The 18,985-nt window shown below is 38.0% G+C and overlaps 1 protein-coding gene across 1 annotated transcript; it reads right to left on the reverse strand.

Annotated features, from left to right (window-relative positions):
* Positions 1-41: 41 nt before the first annotated feature.
* Positions 42-17,819, reverse strand: PACRGL (parkin coregulated like). The gene is made up of 10 exons (XM_042871113.1): positions 17,528-17,819; positions 14,618-14,775; positions 12,755-12,822; positions 11,615-11,705; positions 5,825-5,959; positions 4,953-5,060; positions 3,904-3,984; positions 1,718-1,841; positions 1,306-1,401; positions 42-700 (listed from the first exon to the last, which is right to left on the reverse strand). The coding sequence occupies exons 1-8, from the start codon at positions 17,817-17,819 to the stop codon at positions 1,785-1,787; spliced, it is 990 nt and encodes a 329-aa protein (XP_042727047.1). The 3' UTR covers positions 42-700; positions 1,306-1,401; positions 1,718-1,784.
* Between the last annotated feature and the right edge of the window lie 1,166 nt (positions 17,820-18,985).

The following is an 18,985-nucleotide window of genomic DNA, read 5'->3' on the forward strand; positions in this document are numbered from 1 at the left end:
TCTGTCCTCTTCAGAAACACCTCCCAAACCTAGTAAAATAGGTAACGTGAGAGGAAGAAGTGTTAAACAATAAACACATTGAAATTATGACTGCTTCAGTAGTTCTGTTCCCTAACAAATACTGGTAAGCTTCTATCAAGCATGCTTATCTAGTAAATCTGCATTTAATTGATCATGACAAAAACATCAAGATATTCTACCTACTGTACTTCTAAATTAAGAATCTTCTGAATTTGAATTTTTTAATGAAGAAAACTTAACTAGCTCCTAACACTGTTTCCATGAGTGTCTTGTTGCCTTTAATAAAGTAAAAAAAAAAAAAGTTGTTTTAAAATTTTCATCCCTTTTCAGTGCACAGAATGAATATCACTAGGCAGTAACATCTACTAATGACTACTAGACGAGCTAACATCTGTGTCAGCATTTTTGTAGTATCTTTAAGATTCAGGATGAAAAAATGAAGCTTCAACTATACAATATTATATACATGTGATAACTGCATTAAATTTTTTAGCATAATTTTTTCATTAAGATTCGAGAAACCTAAATATGAACCTAGATAAAAATATATGTACCTAAAATATACTTATGCCCCTTCCAATACATGTAATTTTTAAGATATATTGTCCAGAGTTTCATGCCAATACCTCCCAATAGGTGAAATGCTTTCAGAGATAGGCCGATCGTCATTGTGACATTGCTGCAGAAAACATGAAATGGGATTAATGATGTAGAAAGAATGTTGTAAACATTCTTTTGCAAGAAAAAAATCAGGTATCTATTCTGGTGTAGAGGTGGGATGTTAGAGGCATGCTGAGGCTGCTCTGCTATCACCAGTGTAGGATAAGAGTAGTACAATACATGTACACCTGAAATTTGCTGTAGAGTGTTTGTGTAAACTAAGTGTGCACATTTTGTAAAAAAAATAATATAAGAAATAAAGTAAACAAAGAAAAACAAACAGCATGAGCATTTTTTTTTTGTGTTGTTAAAGAAATAGTTATTCAGATAAAAGATTTCTGCCAACAAAACTTACTTATTTTAAAAAGCTTAAATACATATATATTGACTTAGAACTGTTCTGAAGTAAATTTAATTTAGTCAGCCAGCAATAATCTTCTTAATATTCTGAAATCGTTTTCACATAATCAAATATTATTTAACAAGACCCGCTGAACGACATTTTGCAATCAAACTCAATTACAATAATGGACAAATGCTGCTCCAGCTTCTGACAACAATGTGCTGGGCAGACCCTGATCAAGTTCCCTGTTTGCTATGTGTATGGTATGTTCATCTTCATACCTTCAAAAGCTGACTCTCAGAATGTCTAGGTGGGCTCTTACAATTCTGTGTCTAATCCACTAAGTCCTGGTGAACCAGAACAGCATCCACGTGTGCCTATGGCACAGAATAAGTTAAATGTTTCAAAAGCGTATGTAATTTAACACAAAGTTAATTGCCATTTATATACAAATATATAATTTATTTATTATTTATATATTATTTATTATTTATATACAAAATATAAATTTGTATTTACTCTGCTTTTGAAATAATATCCAGTGTCTTTGTAAGCACAATGCATACATAAATAGCAGCCAATAGAGAATTAATAGAGTCGTTCATAATCATATATTCACAAACTTATGGGACTTTCCCCACTCTCCATTATACTGAAAAAGAACTGTGATTAATTTAAGAGAATATAACATACCACAAAGTGATGTTCACAGGCAGTTTATCTTCAGACTTGAACTCACAAATCACTATGGATTTTTTGTTCAGGGGAATACAGAACAATAGGTTGGAATTTTAGATTTGATGATAGTCACCGTTGCCTGGTGATGAAAATATAATGCATTTAAACAAAGTAAGGTGTACTAGCACTACATTTGAGAGTATTCACATCATGTCTATAAACTGTATAATTCAAAACTTTTAGTTGTCTTTACTGCTATGAAACAAAATGGTAGAAAATTAAAATGCATTATTTACGAAGAAATTTACTTTCAAAAGAGTTGAAAATAGTAGACTGAAAAAAACAGCAGCATTGTGATAACTAACGAAGAAGAGTGATATTCTGGAAGATATTTCCAATAAAAGTACTGATCATATACATTGTAACTCATTTTTCTAATAGCGGATAGATTCATTAGCTGTACTATGTAATGTCATTGACTATGATCACAACTTAGGTGCTTCTTTCCAGCTTTTTTGTATTTTTCTCTCTAAGAATTTTAAAAAATGTGCAGAAAGACCACACAGTAATCTGATTGGCAACAGTAAATTACTGGACAGATAATAATTAGAGGTGGCTTAATGATTTATTGGATCAGCTCTATTATCTAGACTTAAATTCTCAGAACATCAAAACGAAGTGCAATTTGCCTCCTCTTATCTCACTGAACACAAATCGGGAACTTTCACACTGGTCTGTGATGATCATACAGTCTGCAATATGAACACTCCTATCGCCCTTAAATGAATATGAGTATCCCTAAAAAAAGAGTGGCTGCCTATTGATTTTACGGTTGCTTATTAAGAAAGAAAAAAGGCTCAGAAATGGTAAGACCTACATTTAGGATCCTTACCCTCCACATTATTTCTGTTCTTTATCAACAGTCACTCAATATCATACATGCAACTACTCGTGGGGTCATTAGAACAAATAATTTCAATTCTAGATGAACATCCGAGCCAATGTTTTCTCACTTTTTCTTCTCTCCTTCTCGATGAACAATGAATTGTGAAAAAGTTATAAACAGAATGTTTAACAGTATAATACTTTTCTGTACTTTACTATTTAAGTTTTTGATTTTTTTTTAAATGTGTAGCAACTGAGGATCTTAACCTCTGAGTTAATCAAGATGGGCTAAAATGTGAGCATCTGATTTTCTTAGTAAGTGACCTAAGTACTAAGCTATTAGGGAATGGGCAGGCATCATCAATAACAGCAAATAGTTTCTTTTAGCAAGGGCTAAGAGTGCTGAGGAAAGCACTTGGGCTCAGAAAAAGGAACATATAGCCTTCATCCCGGGTGCACTGAAGGAAGGCAAATATTTAGCCTGAGTCAGGTGTCAAAAGGGGCCAGGAGCAATTTGCATTTAACATTTGGTGAATACATGGATCACTCTTCACGGGTATCTACCCTACTCTATGGTCTGTTCAAGAAGCCCTTATGCTTAACTCAGTGTGAAAATCTACTTCGTAAATGCTGCAGTGCCTAATTTGGACTAAGGATTCATATAAAGCATCCTGGATATTAACCCACGCCACACCCATTCTAAACCCTGGAAAAAGACTTTCCAGAAAAGTGAAGAATTCAAAAGAAAGAACAGAGAGTGACTTATTTAACTACTAAGGATGCATAAACTTCCCACCAAGAAGAATAAAATCTTCCAAGCAAATAACATTGGTAGGGATCCACACTGATGGATGCTGGCTCCACAAAAGAGTTTTTCGAATGTGGATTGATGCACTGTTTGAGTATGGCCATTCAGTTTCTGATGTAGCTATCAGTCCCCTGGAATATTTTACTGAAACACTCTCCTGTGTTTCCTGCTCTGAGATTAAAATAATGATGAAGACAAATAAAAGAGAGAAATAAAAAATGGGAAACAACAGAAGCTAACCAGCGGAATATGCTTCATGCAGTGTAGACTTAAGGTCATTTCTATCATCACTTAATACCTCAAAAGGACTGAAACAACTATGTTTATAGTGGACTAGAATTGCCACAGTTTAATTTTTTAAAAATCCTGTTTTATACAATATTAAAAGCTGTGATGTTAAAATAAGTACTCTGAACTGGGTTATTAATCTGATAGCCAGATACGGAAGTTGTTTTGGCAAAGATGCATTCAAGTGTACAGTTTACACAGTACTGTCTGGTCAACTCACCTTTCCACCATATTGCTCCAACTTCTGTAAAGCAACAGTGATTTTTTCTCTAAATTTCTTGTCCATTAATCTCCTTGAAAGCTATTGGAAAAGTACAATAAAGAGGTCTGTAACCCATTCACTTTTCTTTGGGAAATGAGAGCCAAAAGAAACATAATTTTAAAACTTGTAGCTGATGTCAAAGTATGGATCTCAGTCAAGGCAGAAGGAGTGAAACATTAACTGTTGAGCTTTCTTTGAATTGAAGTTTCTCATCCATTAGCCAAACAGTTTAAAATTTTTTCTTTTAGCAAACAAATTTGGAAGAGGAATCAATACAAAGTCATTCTTGAAGTGCTATCCACATGAAAAGTTAACATGCTTTTCATGTGTACCAAAAGGGATTTACTATAGTGAAAATACTCTAAAAAAATATTGCAGATTCTCTCTTTCTTTTAATTTGCTGTAAAAATTCTGTTTGGAAGAAAGCTACGTTAAACCATGTCTGTTTGATAGAGGAGGGAAGTCTACAGAGGAAGTCTACAAAAGGATTCAGTATAAAAATACATTCCCCAGTTCAACTTGAAGTTTACTGAACAAAACTTCCATGTGCAGAATTGCCATCTGAAAGAAGTAGAAATATGCTCCTGTGATAATTTATTGGCACTTCTACAGATTTTTGAAAACGTTCACATTTGAAGTGCAAAACTCACTTAGCAATAAACATAAATATTGTTTCAAAACATAGCATCTATTTCACCTCAGGCTCAAAAAGTTGAATCTGTTTTTAAACAGGAAACAATTCAATTATTAATTGATATTAATGATGAAATGAAATATTAATTCAATAATTAAAATCTCAACATTAACAACAGGTTTTGCACAGTTAGAACTTTTGAAGTCACTAGACTCTTAAAGAATGATGGACTTGCACAGAGAAATATATGAACTAATGCATTTAATGGAACTGCTGAGTCCTCCAGTGTTATCTATGCAGATATTACAGTAAACATCTCAACAAAAGTACCCCAAAAATACATATAATCTCTTATTACAACATTAAAACTTACATTTGTAAGCAGATGCTTAAGATGGTCGTTAAGAGATGGGCCAACAACAGCACTCAGTTGAACTAAAGCATCTAATCCCCTTTCAAATACTTCATCATCTGAATGGGCCTTTGAGGGAAGGAAAACAAATCCTGTCAAATATTCAGACAAGTGCACAGACTCTTCAAAAACACAATCTCTATTTTATGATTGCATTTTTATTATTGTACTTCTAATAAACTAAAACTACTGGAAAACCGTTTATTTTTAAGATGTTATAAACAGTGCAGAAATATAATACAACTGAATATTGTCTAGATTTAATAATTAAATGCAGAGTTGTTTGTTTTTTTTTTTGTAGAAAGTAGAAAACGAAAGCCTCTGCAATTTGTCTGTGAAATTATTGCACATAATTAAAAAAAAAAAACAAAAAAGGAAGCTGCTAATTTATGCTCGATACGCAAATAAATACATTCTGCAAGCAAAACTGTGTCTAATATTTCACTTCTGAAATGTATCCTACGTACAGCACAGCTTATTAGGAAGAACTTCTTAAAAATGTGGATATATCAAAATTGGGAACCAACATTTTAGTTGAAAATGTAACAAACTGAGAATAATTCTTAATTAATTCATAATAATAGTCTTTGTTAGAGAAACAGAGGAACCAATGACTTTCTGGCTCAATGAATTTAGCCCTGCCAACTACAGCTTTGTCATCTGCCAGCAACCATCACGCACTTACCTACTTCTATAGTGCTTTGTCATCTCTACTGCTCCCATTATCAAATTAATAACAATGACTGGAAGAACAGACAAAAATAATTCTTCTTAAAAAAAAATAAAATAAAAAAAGCATCTATGAAAATCTCTGCAAGAAGAATAAGACATACCAATGCAGCCTTTAAAACAGGAACTAGACGAGGCAACAAGGGAATGGCTTTTTCAGTAGCACCTTCAGTCAGAAGTAATTCTTTAAAACCCTCCTTTGAAACAAATGTATAGGGATGCTTTGTCTCTCTCAGACCCTGGTGCAAATGTAAAACATATTCTCTTAAAAGATATTCTTTTAAACAAAAGATCATTTTAAAAATTCCACATAATGGAAGGACAATGTTTAGATTCTCCTACATCAATTCAAAACATAAAATACACTAACTCCACCATGTGGATCCACTGAGTACAACTGTGATCACAAAATACTCATTTTTCTTTGGAAACAGTGAATATTAAAACCTACGTTATGAATGTTGATATTTTAATCACTATTTGTACTTCATTATATTTAATCTACCTATCCAGAGGAATTTTTCAACAAGGCCATCAACAGAAGATTATGTTATATTTGTAAATAACTTCCATACCATGAGGGAAAATTAAATAGAAAATTAAACAATAGAAGGAAAGATAGCACCCCCAGCAATTGCAAAAACTGGTGAATGGTACAAATATTCATGATGACCTAAACAGCAGAACTCAAAGATTAAAGTTGTATGGTGGAAGTCTCTCTTCTTTCCTTTACAGGAGCTGCAAGCTACTTTAAGTATTGACTTAAAGCTTGTTTAATCTTTCAAAGGAATTGAATGCTCTGGAGGCATTCAAGGCCAGGCTGGATGTGGAACTGGGCAGCCTGGTCTACTGACTGGCAATCTTACCCATGGCAGGGGCTTTGAGACTAGATGATCTTTGAGGTTCTTTTCAACACAGGCCATTCTAGGATTCTATGAAAATAAAAGCCCGCTCTATAGAACGCACTATATTCAACTTCTATTAAGACTCCCAAAACATATTTGGCTATAAATGATGCTGATGAAATATAAGAGTGTGAACATTATAAACAGTGTTTATTTTCTTTAACTTACTTAAAGAATCCTATTTTCAGTGTATTAATTCAATCTATTAGCAAGGGCACTATTAATTTAAGAGGTGGGTTTTATACGCCGAAAATATAATCAGTTGTTTATACAAGAACCTCCAAACTCACAAATGAATCAAAGTATTTTGTTCAGTGCAGTCTTGTACGTGGACAGTAGCTCAATCATAGAATCACAGAATCATAGAATCACAACGACCTCTAAGATCATCTAGTCCAACCGTCTCCTCATCACCACTGCCACAACAAGCACTAAACCACATCACACAGCACGTCAGCCAGATGCCTCTTGAACACTGCCAGGGACGGCGACTCCACCACCTCTCTGGGCAGCCATTCCAGTGCCTGACCACTCTCTGAGAGAAAAAGTTCTTCCTTATGTCTAATCTAAACCTCCTCTTATACAACTTGTGGCCATTACCCCGTGTCCTGCTTGTTGCCTGGGGGAAGAGGCCAAATCCCTCTTCACCACAACCTCCCTTCAGGAGGTTGTAGAGTGCAATGAGGTCTCCCCTGAGCCTCCTCTTCTCCAGACTGAACAATCCCAGCACCCTCAGCTGCTCCTCAGAAGATTTGTGCTCCAGACCCCTCACCAGTTTCGTTGCCCTGATTAGGTACAGCTACCTAGCTCTTCCAAAATGCTTTGACTAAAGAATTAGAAGTGGCAGTATTCTTGACTGTCTTCATAGAATGACTTGGGCTGAAAGGGACCTCAAGGATCATCAACACACACAAGATCTTCATGTTGCTCTTCCATATATATAGAAATTTTGGCTAGTTCAGCTGGTTTTGAAATTTTATTTGCAACTTAAACAAATTATATTGTAAAATGCAATGGTTCCTTTTTTTCATAGCACACTAAAGGCAACTTTCACTAAGCACGTGAAGTAGTTATCTAGCTCCATTTCCTTAAGGGCTAGAAAGTGCCTTGTACTTTTTGTACCCCTGTACCTCAGGGAGAGGAAATCCCTATGGATTTCTGGTCAGTATTTAGATTTCTTAAAAATAATAATCAGATAGTTGAAGTTGGTGGATAACCTTCAGAACAAGTATTCATTTTTACTCTTATCTGAGCAAGATATACTTACCTGTAAACTGACATTTTAAAACACTTCCCTTCCTTGTCCTAAGTGCCAATTTATAGCTTAACAAGGAATATATAATGAATATTAAATCACTGCTGCAACTAAGTAACTGTCAGTAAATCATCAGACCCCTAATAATACCTTAGCTGAACTGTCCACCTATAAGAAAGTCTGACTAATTCCGTGACTCTCAAGTATGATCTAAAAGTGCAAACACATCCAGCTCAACTTAAAGGGTTAATTCATGTAACAGATAAAAAATCTAGCTTTTTGATGAGCACAGAGCTTCAAAAAAGCCACTGCTTTATACTGCTGAATACAAACTAGTACTCACAACACACATATACAAAATAATATAGCAGTACCTGATACTATTAACATAAAGTCCTAAAGAATTAGCATTTATATTATATGGAAATTATACGGAACCTGCTATCCAGCAGGTTCTCACTTCTGTGAAGAGCCATCTCCAAGAGCTATTTGAAGCCTGAGTAGCAAGCATGAGTGTACAGTTGTGACAGTTCTATGCCGAACTATGCTGATGATTTAAGAAGCACAATATAGGTAACTATAAAAAATAAGATCAACAAAAGGTTTAAAACTGATTATCTATCGCACTGTCAATGATAATCTATAGTACACTGAACATGCTTCAGATTTAGATGCAATCTCCTGCGATTAGCCTCTGAGCTTTTACACATAGATACTATGCTATATTAAAGTTTATGTTTCTAGCCTTTAATAATGTTGAGAAAGTTTCAATAATGTTAAATGTGCCCATATTTCTTCCCAAATCCATATATAGACAAAACAAAGTCAATCCAAATAGCTCAGAATGCTTGAAGGAGAAGGTAAGTCCAAAATCTCTCAGTAAATATATTACAAGGCCTGCTCTGAAAGAAATATCTCCTGTCTTATTATGCTGGCCCACAATGTCAGAGGTGGATGTTGGTGGTAAGGCAGTAGAAACTGGACCTTCCCACTAAGCTAATATTCCCTTACACTTTTTTGACGCTTGACAGATGGCAACAGATGGGGCAGAGCCACTGCTGTGATGGCACGGGGCAGAGACTGGCCACAGTGCAAGCTGTGCTGGGCCACATGGGGCCCAAGAGTTGGAGATGGGTGTTTTAAGTGATTCTTAGAAGACCCAAAGTGACTCTAGCTACACTTAATAGCATGCATCGAACATTCACTCTGTGTTAACATTAAATATAACATCAGAGGAAAAGAAGACAGAGCCACACTATTTTCAGTGAACACAGGTATCCAGTGCCAGGGTAAGAGGCAATAGGCAGAAACTGGAACAGAAGAGGTTCTATTCGAAAACCAGTAGAAGCACTTCACTGTATAGATGATGCAACACTGGAACAACTTGCTCTCAGTGCCCCTGCTTGAGCAGCAGTTGGACAGATGGATCCATTGGTCCCCTCCCACCTCAAACATTCTGCGATTGTGTGATAACAGGAGGTAAAAGCATCTTGGAAGAGACAACCTCACTGCCTGAGCCAGAAAAGCATCTACATAAAGCTGTTGGAATGCGATGAGGAAGATGGTTTAGGTAATACTACAGCACAAGCATAAAAACAATTTTGATTTCCATTTCTTCATAGGTTTCTGATGAAAGAAATCATAACAGTGTCATCCATTCTTAATATTTAAAACACTGCTTTTCTTTGCATTTATCTTTACATGAGCTAGGGTTATAGACAACTCAATGAAAGAAGGAAATATCAAAGCATTCCTCCTCTTCAGGTGTTAACAGTTCTTAAAATGTTGTAACTGAAATGCATATTAGAATCATAGAATCACCCAGGTTGGAAAAGACCTGCAAGATCACCCAGTCCAATCATCCACCTATCACCACTAGTTCTCACTAAACCACGTCCCTCAGTACAACATCTAAACATACCTTTAACACCTCCACCACCAGTGACTCCACCACCTCCCTGGTGGAGCCCCACTCCAGCACCTGACCACTCTTTAGAAAAAGCAGTACATCCTTATCCAGCCTGAATCCTCCTGGCGCAACTTGAGGCCATTCCCTCTAGTCCCATCACTAGCATCTAGTTCCACAACACTGGACTCTGGTGACTCCAAGAAAAAGGATACATCTGTTGCTGAAGCACATATATCTGTTTTAGAGATTGCAGCATGTGGTCAGAAGAGGAAAACTCATCCTTCAATGACCTACACAAACAAGCAAAACTCTCTGGAGTACAATATAGCACAGAGGAATGCCTGTGGACTACAGTGGTCAGAAAGGAACAACTGCTTTTTATCTCTTCTATCTAAGTAAAAAGGACTTTTAAGCAAAAGCTACTGTAAGTAGGTCTGTACCTCTTTCACGTAAAGAATTTTTTTTTACCCCCCCCTCGTATTTAGTGGTAGAAAAACAGTGAAACATTTGCAGTGAAAAAAGAGCACAGAAACCCACCAGCTGTCTTTTCAATGACCAGAAAACAAGTAAGAGAAAAATCTAACATAGCTCCACTGGTTTTAAATTACTCTTCATAGTACCCACAATAGATTTCAGTTGATGCTTGGAGGTGGGCCCTTCTTTTTACACAGCGAACGTTGTCAGGACCTCCAATTAAGTAGAAACAGCCTATGACAGCTCAGCCATTTTATGCATACAGATCACTGCAAAGTCACACAAAAGACAACAATGTATTTTGACTGAAAGTGAACTGGAATTCAGCTGAACTGAGAACTGAACTGTGAATTTCAATGCTTCCAAAAGATACAAGACAAAGAATCAACAGCTCTCCTGTGTGCTCTCTAGCATATCTACTCTTTCTTAGTCCCAAGCAAATCCAGACAGTGAATTTAGTCCTATGCAGATATGGTGACTATACGATTGGTCTTATCTACAAGAGTCATGTTTTCACAGTCCCTGGATGACTTTTTTGGACATCCAGACTAATGTATGTGAAAGGTATGTACTGGAAAAACATATGATCAAAAAAAGAAGAACACTTTGTGTGTGTTTGAGAGAACTGAAATCCTACTTTTTTTCTCCACAGTGTCCACATCTCAGATAAATGCTTAGGTCAGAAAGGAATGGGCTTGCTTTTACTTTCTTATTTAACTTTGTGTTTGAAATTAGGTTTGGAGACTGACAGTACCTTAGTTCCTCCCAGAATTATTTTAATTAAATCATGAAGAAGTAGACTGGCATTATTTAGCTTTTAGGAACACATAGCTCTGAGACATTTTTACACACCCCTTGTCGTCGCCTTTGTTTTGGCGACCCTGACTGAAGTCCCCTTGTGAAAGTGTTCTGACAGCCCCAGTCAGTTTTGCACTCTTTTCATGACGCCAATATGGTAAGAGGCAAAATGGCCTTTGTTGCAAGGAGCACACCCTTCTTAAAGCTTTTCCCATGCCTTAGGGCTACTACAGTTATCTCTGACCAATGGATATGTGGCATGTCTTGTTTCCTCCTTATTTGGTCTAACCTGTTCTTCTCTCTTATCTTCAAGACATTTGTTGCCATGGTTTCCCAAGGACCAAGGGGCCCCTGTGGACCCTGGCGACTGCCACAGCCTATTCAGTTGACTACACCTTGTTTCAAAGAATAAATCATAAATCATGAAGTCCAACTACAATAGCAGTTAAATAACAGAAGCTGATGTAAAAATGTAGCTGAGTACATTCACATAACATTTCAGCACTACATGGAATAAATACTGTATGCTTATTTTCCCAAGAAGACAGTTTACCTCTGCTAGAGTTACAAGAAGAGGATCAAAAGAAACTGTTTCAAGAGGGCACTCCCAGTGCAGTCTGTGCTTTACTGATCCATGCATTAACCTATGTAAAGAATTAAAGTTGAAACAAATTAACATATAATAATACACAATTTATTTCTAACACTACTCATTGAAATACTGCCATTAGTTTTTTAAGACTATTATGCCATTGTATACACAACCTCAACATGTACTGCCCTCCGTAATGAAATGTGTAAGAGCACCTAGAAGTGCAATTATTGCAGTTTTCAAGATGGCAGTTTTCAGAATTCTAATCCCTACCACAAAGAAATCAGAAAATAAAAGTTATAAGAATTATAGACAGATCTCATACAGACACAGAAGATGCTCCCTTTTTAAAGGTACTCATTTTAATAGCTGTCAATAAACATTTCCCTCAAATACTAACTGATAAGAAAAAAAACAGCTGAAACTGAAAGAAAATTATACTGGAATTCTTCAGTTGATCCTGTATAAATGAATTATTTAACACATGTATATATACTACATATATATATATATGTACATATACATATGTATATATATATACATATAGTATATATGTACTACATGTATACTATATATATATATATATGTAGTGCTCATGATTAATAAGTAATTATTAATTTAACTAATTCTGCATCCACTTGACAAACCACTAGAGAAAAGTGCTTATTATGTATGTGAATATGTAATAGAAAAGGGAATTGAAAATACCATAAAACACTTACATGTAGTTTTGTTAATATCCAATATTGCTGAAAATTACAGAGTTGCAATAAACAAGATGTTCCCATATTACTTACTGCAGACAAAAAGACTGCAAGATGTTTGCTTAATAAAATGGCACTAATTTTATTATCTTTGTTATTAGGAAAAGCACCTTTATATGAAGAAATCAGCATCTTTCATGAAAGAGTTTTAACACTGCACAAAAAAGAACAAAAAGGAGCCATTATCAAACATATGGAAAATTGCTACTTTCTTTGAAAAGAAATTAAACTGCCTAAATAAAAGAGTATAAAGCTGTGAATAGATGTTTATCAATCTGTGTAATTCTACCTAAGCCTAACACATATAATAAAAAGGAAGCAAACAGAACTAAAATACCTGCATGGAATGCCACCTTTAGCATACGTAGCAGCAAATGCAGAAGGCGTTCTAGAAGGAGCAGCAAACTGCAAGGACACAAAAAAAGAAGAGAAAAAAGTTTATAAGTTTGAATATGTTAAAACTGCAAATTATTGAGAAGGCAGCTTTGTTGTATGATTGTAAAAATAAATTGAAAAAAATCTGCAGATACAGGATGGAAAACACACATTTGGTACATATATCAAGAAAAGGGCTTTACAGAATTGTCTTCGGAGAAAGTTGTAAAAATGAACTAATAATGTAGAATTCATGCTTTCCTGATGCAGTGCTCCCATTTTCCTATTTTGTCATGAAAATCTTAAGACTGAAATCTTATGAGTTCTCTCTTAACAGATTAAGGACATCTCACTTTCCCAATGGTCACTATATGCAGGTATCATGGCTAGGATAATTTTCTCTGTAGAGGGTGGTATGACTAAGTGCTTTGGATTTTTGATGAAAATATACTGATGATAGCACACTGATGCTTTACTTGTTGCATGGCAGTGTTTACAAAGAGCCATAGACTTCAGCCTCTTACCCTGCCCTGCTAAGCAAGTTGCTGGGGGTGCACAAGAAAGGGACATGGCCACAATAGTTGACTTCAAACTGCTCAAAAGAACATCCTGTACCATATGTTGTCATGCTTGGCAATAAAAGCTGGGGTAAAGAAGGAGGGGACTTTGTAATGCTGGTGTTTGTCTTCCCAAGAAATCATTACGCGTAATGAGCTCTGCATCCCTGGAAGTGGCTGAGGATCTGCCTGCTGATGCTTTGGGAAACAGCAAATGAATTTTTTTCTTTGATTGCACACACAGCTTTTGTTTTACCTAATAAACAGTCTTTACAAGTTCACAAGAACTCACAAGTTCTTGCACTTTTACCCTCTACAATTCCTTCACCCACCCCACTTGGGAAGAGTGAGCAGCTGTGTGCTTTTGAGCTGACACACAGCTGTGGGGTTACTCAACAACAGCAGCTAACTTGCAGGAGGTTGTTTTGCTCCAACTCCAGCCTGATCTGAGTATACATGAAATTTACAAGTTGGCAAGATGTAGAATAACATCAAACATTGAGCCAGATGGCATATGGGCACTGAAAATCAGTGGGAGCTTAGTGTGAGGAAAGCCTACACAAAGTTTTTGTGTTTTTTTTTTCAATCATATACATGGTTCTTATCAGGTTGAAATATGACATAATTTATTAGCTCAATGCTACATTCAAGATTAAACAACTTGTCACAAACTATATAGCATGAAATACCAGGAAATCTTAATTTCTGTCTTTCTAGTGTTTGAAGCTACACCAACACCAATAAAATTCTGCACACAATTTGACTTTTCACTAACAATTAATTTGTTAGAGTTCACGAGATCTAGATGATCTTCAAGATACAACCAGAGTCTTTGTTTCATTGCAAAACATGGCATGGGTTATCAAAGCCATAACTCTGATCTGTACCCCTAAAGGACCAGGTGCCAAAATTTACAACTATATAAAAAAAAAAAACAATAGAAAACCTCATTAACTTTTTTTTTTTTTTTTTTCTCATTAACTAAATCATGTTTAGGTACATAGAAAGAAAAAAAAAATTGCCACTAAAGCCATAGTTGTATCAAAACTTCTTTTTAAAATGAAGTAATAAACATGTTATTACTCAAACATTTCAGCATGTGATTTAGGTTGTAATTTAAGCAATGTATGATTAATAACAAAAGTTTAGTTTAAATTATCAATATTGGACCAGAAGAATTATCTGCATGCATAGCTTCAAGTATGGAAATTTTTTTCCAACAAAATAATGATTTTAAATAAAACAAAAGACCCGCCACCCATACATACTGGATCAATAGTTTTGGGATTCAGCTTGTCACTGGGCTTTGGCTGTGGCTTAACCGCAGGTTCTGGAGAAGATGGCAAAGGAGAGGAGGTCTTGGTTTTCTGTGCTGCAGCCTTTGCTTTTATCTGGGTGCCTGATGACATGTTTAGAACATTGCTACCTAGAATAGAAAAAGATTAAAAACATAGAATTGCATTCCTACGTGACAGGATATCAAGGGTTACAATCTCCAGGTCAAAAGACTGACATTAACAATGAAGAAAATCTGAATAAAGGAATCCTTATTCTTCTTTATCTCCTAATCCTGTGCTGCTCTCCTTCACTTTGCTAACATTTTCAGAATATGGCCTGCCTTTGGCAACAGATCTTTTAAAAAGGTCACAATTAGGCAATGAAGTCTCTTTAGAACACACAAAAAACATACATGGGATCTTTAAAGGTCAGGTAGTCCAATACCCCTACAGTGAAAGACAATCTACAGCTAGATTAGATGCTCAGAACCTGGTCCAGCCTTATCTTGAATGTCTCCAGGGACAGGGCATCCACCACATCGCTGGGCAGCCTGTTCCAGTGCCTCATCACCCTTACTGTAAAAAAAATTCTTCCTTATATTCAATCTAAATCTACCCTCTTCTAGCTGGTAACCATTTTGACAGGCTAGAGCCACTAGCTGAGCCTGGGTGAACCTGATGAGGTTCAACACGGCAAAGTGCAGAGTTTTGCACTTGGGCCAGAGGAATCCCAGGCTGGAAGGAGCGGTCCTTGAGAGCAGCCCTGCAGAGAAGGACCTGGGGGTCTTGATAGATGAAAAACTTAACATAAGCCAGCAGTGTGCCCTTGCGGCTCGGAAGGCAAATGGTATCCTGGGCTCCATCAAAAGAGGGGTGGCCAGCAGGGACAGGGAGGTGATTGTCCCCCTCTATTCTGCTCTTGTGAGGCCCCATCTGTAGTACTGTGTCCAGGTCTGGAGCCTCCAGCACAAAAAAGACAGAGAGCTGTTGGAGAGGGTCCAGAGGAGGGCCACAAAGATGATCAGGGGACTGGAGCACCTCCCCTATGAAGACAGGCTGAGAGAGCTGGGCTTGTTCAGCCTGGAGAAAAGAAGGCTGCGGGGTGACCTCATTGCAGCCTTTCAATATCTAAAGGGAGCCTACAAAAAGGAGAGGAATCAACTCTTTGAAAGGGCTGATAACTACAGGACAAGGGGAAATGGTTATAAGTTGAGGGAGGAGAGATTTAGGTTGGATGTCAGGGGGAAATTTTTTACAGAGAGTGGTGAGGTGCTGAAATAGGCTGCCTAGAGAGGCTGTGGATGCCCCATCCCTGGAGGTGTTCAAGGGCAGGTTGGATGGGGCCCTGAGCAGCCTGAGCAGTATTAAATGGGGAGGTTCATGACCCTGCATGTGGCAGGGGGGTTACAGATTCATAATCCTTGAGGTCCCTTCCAACCCTGGCCATTCTGTGTGCAATTCTGTGTGATTTCCTGTATCATATCACAACAGATCCTCCTCAAGAGTCCATCCCCTTCTTTCTTACAGCTCCTCTGTAGATACAGAAAGGCTGTTGTCAGGTCACCAAGGAACCTTCTCTTCTCCAGACTGAACAGCCCCCAGTCTCTCAGCCAGTCCTCATAGGAGAGGTGTTCCATCCCTTGGAGCATTTTTATTACCCTCCTCTGGACGTGCTTGAACAGTTCCACATCTCTCCTGTACTGAGGGACTCCACATCTGGACACAATACTGCAGGTGAGTCCTCACCAGCACAGAGCAGATGGGCAGGATTACCCATGCTGCTTTTGATGCAGCTCAGGATATGGTTGGCTTTCTGGACAGCACATTGCTGGCTCGTGTCCAGCTTCACATCCACCAGTACCTCCAAGTTCCTTTTAGCAGAACTGCACTCAATCCTTGTATTAGCAGTAGGGGTTGCCACAACCCAGGTGCAAAGCCTTGCACTCAGATTTGTTGAACCACATGTTCAGAAGCATCCAGACTCTCTCCACTTCCAAGAAGCAATTAAGATATGTGCAGAGAAATTATAATACTGTTCTAAGTAACAACAATTCTAGATGCATTTCAAGTCACTGCTCACACCATCACAGAAAATACAATAAAAAAATAAGCGACAACCAGCAGATACTTTGGGACAAAAGTAAAGATGAGAGTTAGGAAAGTGATGAAGGATATGTACAAACCAAGTGCACAGCTATTGCCAAAGGTGTGATACCGAGGTTAATCATCCTGCTGGCAGAGGACCAGCACAAAAAAAACAAAGGGACCTCTTGGAAAGAATCCAGCGGAGGGCCACAAAAATGGTGAAGGGCCTGGAGCATCTCCCCTATGAAGAAAGGCTGAGTGAACTGGGTCTGTTCAGCCTTGAGAAAAGACGACTGAGAGGGGATCTAATCCAGGTTTATAAATATCTGAGGTGTGGGAGCCATAGTGGTGAGGCCAGTCTCTTTTCAGCAGTACGTGGAGACAGAACAAGGGGAAACGGACATAAACTGCATAAGCATAGGAAGTTCCACACAAATGTGCGCAAGAACTTCTTTACGGTGAGGGTGACGGAGCACTGAAACAGGCTGCCCAGGGGGGCTGTGGAGTCTCCTTCTCTGGAGATGTTCAAGACTCATCTGGACGCCTACCTGTGCAACCTGGTGTAGGGAACCTGCTTTGGCAGGGGGGTTGGTCTCAATGATCTCTAGAGGTCCCTTCCAACCCCTACAATTCTGTGATTCTGTGACAGACTTCACACAAATGGCAGGAATCCATAAATAGAAACGAGGCAAAAGCACATTTGAAAGACCGTCTTTCAAAAGAGAAAAAAAGGAGGCCTGGGTTTGGTTTCTGGAAGCCACGTACAAAAGACAGACTAGCAATAAGCAGTGTATAAAGGCGAAGCTGCTCACTTACCCCGCTGTGTGAGCCCTCTCCGGAGCGCAGCTGAGGCAGAGAAAGGGAGCAGCAGCAATTCCTCGTTTTCCGCGATCCCCCCGTCGCCCGGCCCGGCCCACCCGTGACCCGGCGGCGGGCAGCCCCACGCGCGGCCACGCTTCCTGCCGGTTGCCGGGGAAACTACGGGGCGCCGGGAGCCCAACATTCCTCGGCAGGCCGAGCCCGGGGCGGGCGGAGCATGCGCGGTGGAAGGGCGTGCGCCGGGTCCTCCTCCGGCTGGAGCGGAGGGCAGGGTGTGCGGCTGAGGCATGAGGGTGCTGCAGGAGAGGTGATGGTCGTCCGGTCGTCTGGTCGTCCTCCGTTACCTCAGTGCTAATATCTGCCACCAGCCTGCCTTTCCCCCGTTACAGCCCAGCTGTGTCCAGCCCAAGCCTTCCTCTTGGCTTCCATCAGTAGTCTCACTGAATCAAGTGGACTGTGAAGATATAAATAAAAATATGCTGATATTACTTGCCATGTTCTCTTTGCAGTCATTTCTGTTTCAATTATAAGAACAGAAAATACTTTTTTTTTTTTTAATTAGCCCACTCTAACTATACTGAATTTGTGTCATAAGTACAGTATTTATTCATATAAAAACACATCTGCATGTAGCAAATGACCTTTTGAGTAACAGGATACATTTTTGTCTTCTGCGAACCCAGTAAATCATCAGAATGCGTTTTTGCCTTCCTTGAGAAAAGTGTTTATTCTTTCATGCACTCAGCAGTAAATCTCCAAGCAAGACGTTTTTCTGGTTTGCTTAAATTGTGTGGGATACAATCTTTCCAGAATCACATATTCTTTTTCACTTTATAGCAAGGAACTGAATGACTTCACTAATGGATAAGATAGGCTGTTCTCTTGATTTTCCACAAAAACAGGAAAATGCACTGATGCAGTTGAAAACAGTTGTCAGCTGCTTTTTTTGAAAACTACCATCAGCCTTAGATTTTGGCCAATGTTGGCATTTCGTACTTGTTTTTATCCGGCATAGATAGTTTGTATCTGCCAGTAATTGGAAGTTGTGAGGACATTTGCAGAGTTCAGATGGGGCTACCTAATTTAATGCCTTTTTATCAGTGTAAAGTGGAAATGCAAAAGAAAAAATGTTAAAATTAACGCTAGAGAAACTGAGAAGGGAAGAGATTTCTGCTTTATATGTAAATCATTTAACTAGCAGAAATTACAGTACTTTCGCAGAAGTTTTTGTTGTTCCACAGTACTAAAGGCAATAGAAGAATTGGTGTCCTTCTATTAATGTTATAAGCTGGCAAGGACCTCTGAACAATACAGTATTTTTAAAGCATTATGGTATAGTTCTTTGAAAATGACCTTAAAAACACAGATCAGTGTGCTCGTCTCCATAATGATGAAAAAGAACTGATTTTCTGCATGATGTTTATTTTTGGCTCAGTTATTATAGTATCATTTCCG

Source organism: Lagopus leucura, unplaced genomic scaffold, assembly GCF_019238085.1.
Source record: "Lagopus leucura isolate 7727_CA_CO unplaced genomic scaffold, USGS_WTPT01 Super-Scaffold_100004, whole genome shotgun sequence".
Lineage (NCBI taxonomy): Eukaryota > Metazoa > Chordata > Aves > Galliformes > Phasianidae > Lagopus > Lagopus leucura.

What these genes read in the sequence shown, in the direction of transcription:
- PACRGL (XM_042871113.1), bottom strand. Translation starts at nt 17,819, where the DNA reads ATGCCTCAGCCGCACACCCTGCCCTCCGCTCCAGCCGGAGGAGGACCC. An exon ending in AAAGGTGGCATTCCATGCAG is followed by an intron (nt 11,706 to 12,754) that starts GTATTTTAGTTC and finishes TTCTTTACATAG; the next exon opens with GTTAATGCATGGATCAGTAA. An exon ending in TTCTTGTAACTCTAGCAGAG is followed by an intron (nt 5,960 to 11,614) that starts GTAAACTGTCTT and finishes CATTTGCACCAG; the next exon opens with GGTCTGAGAGAGACAAAGCA.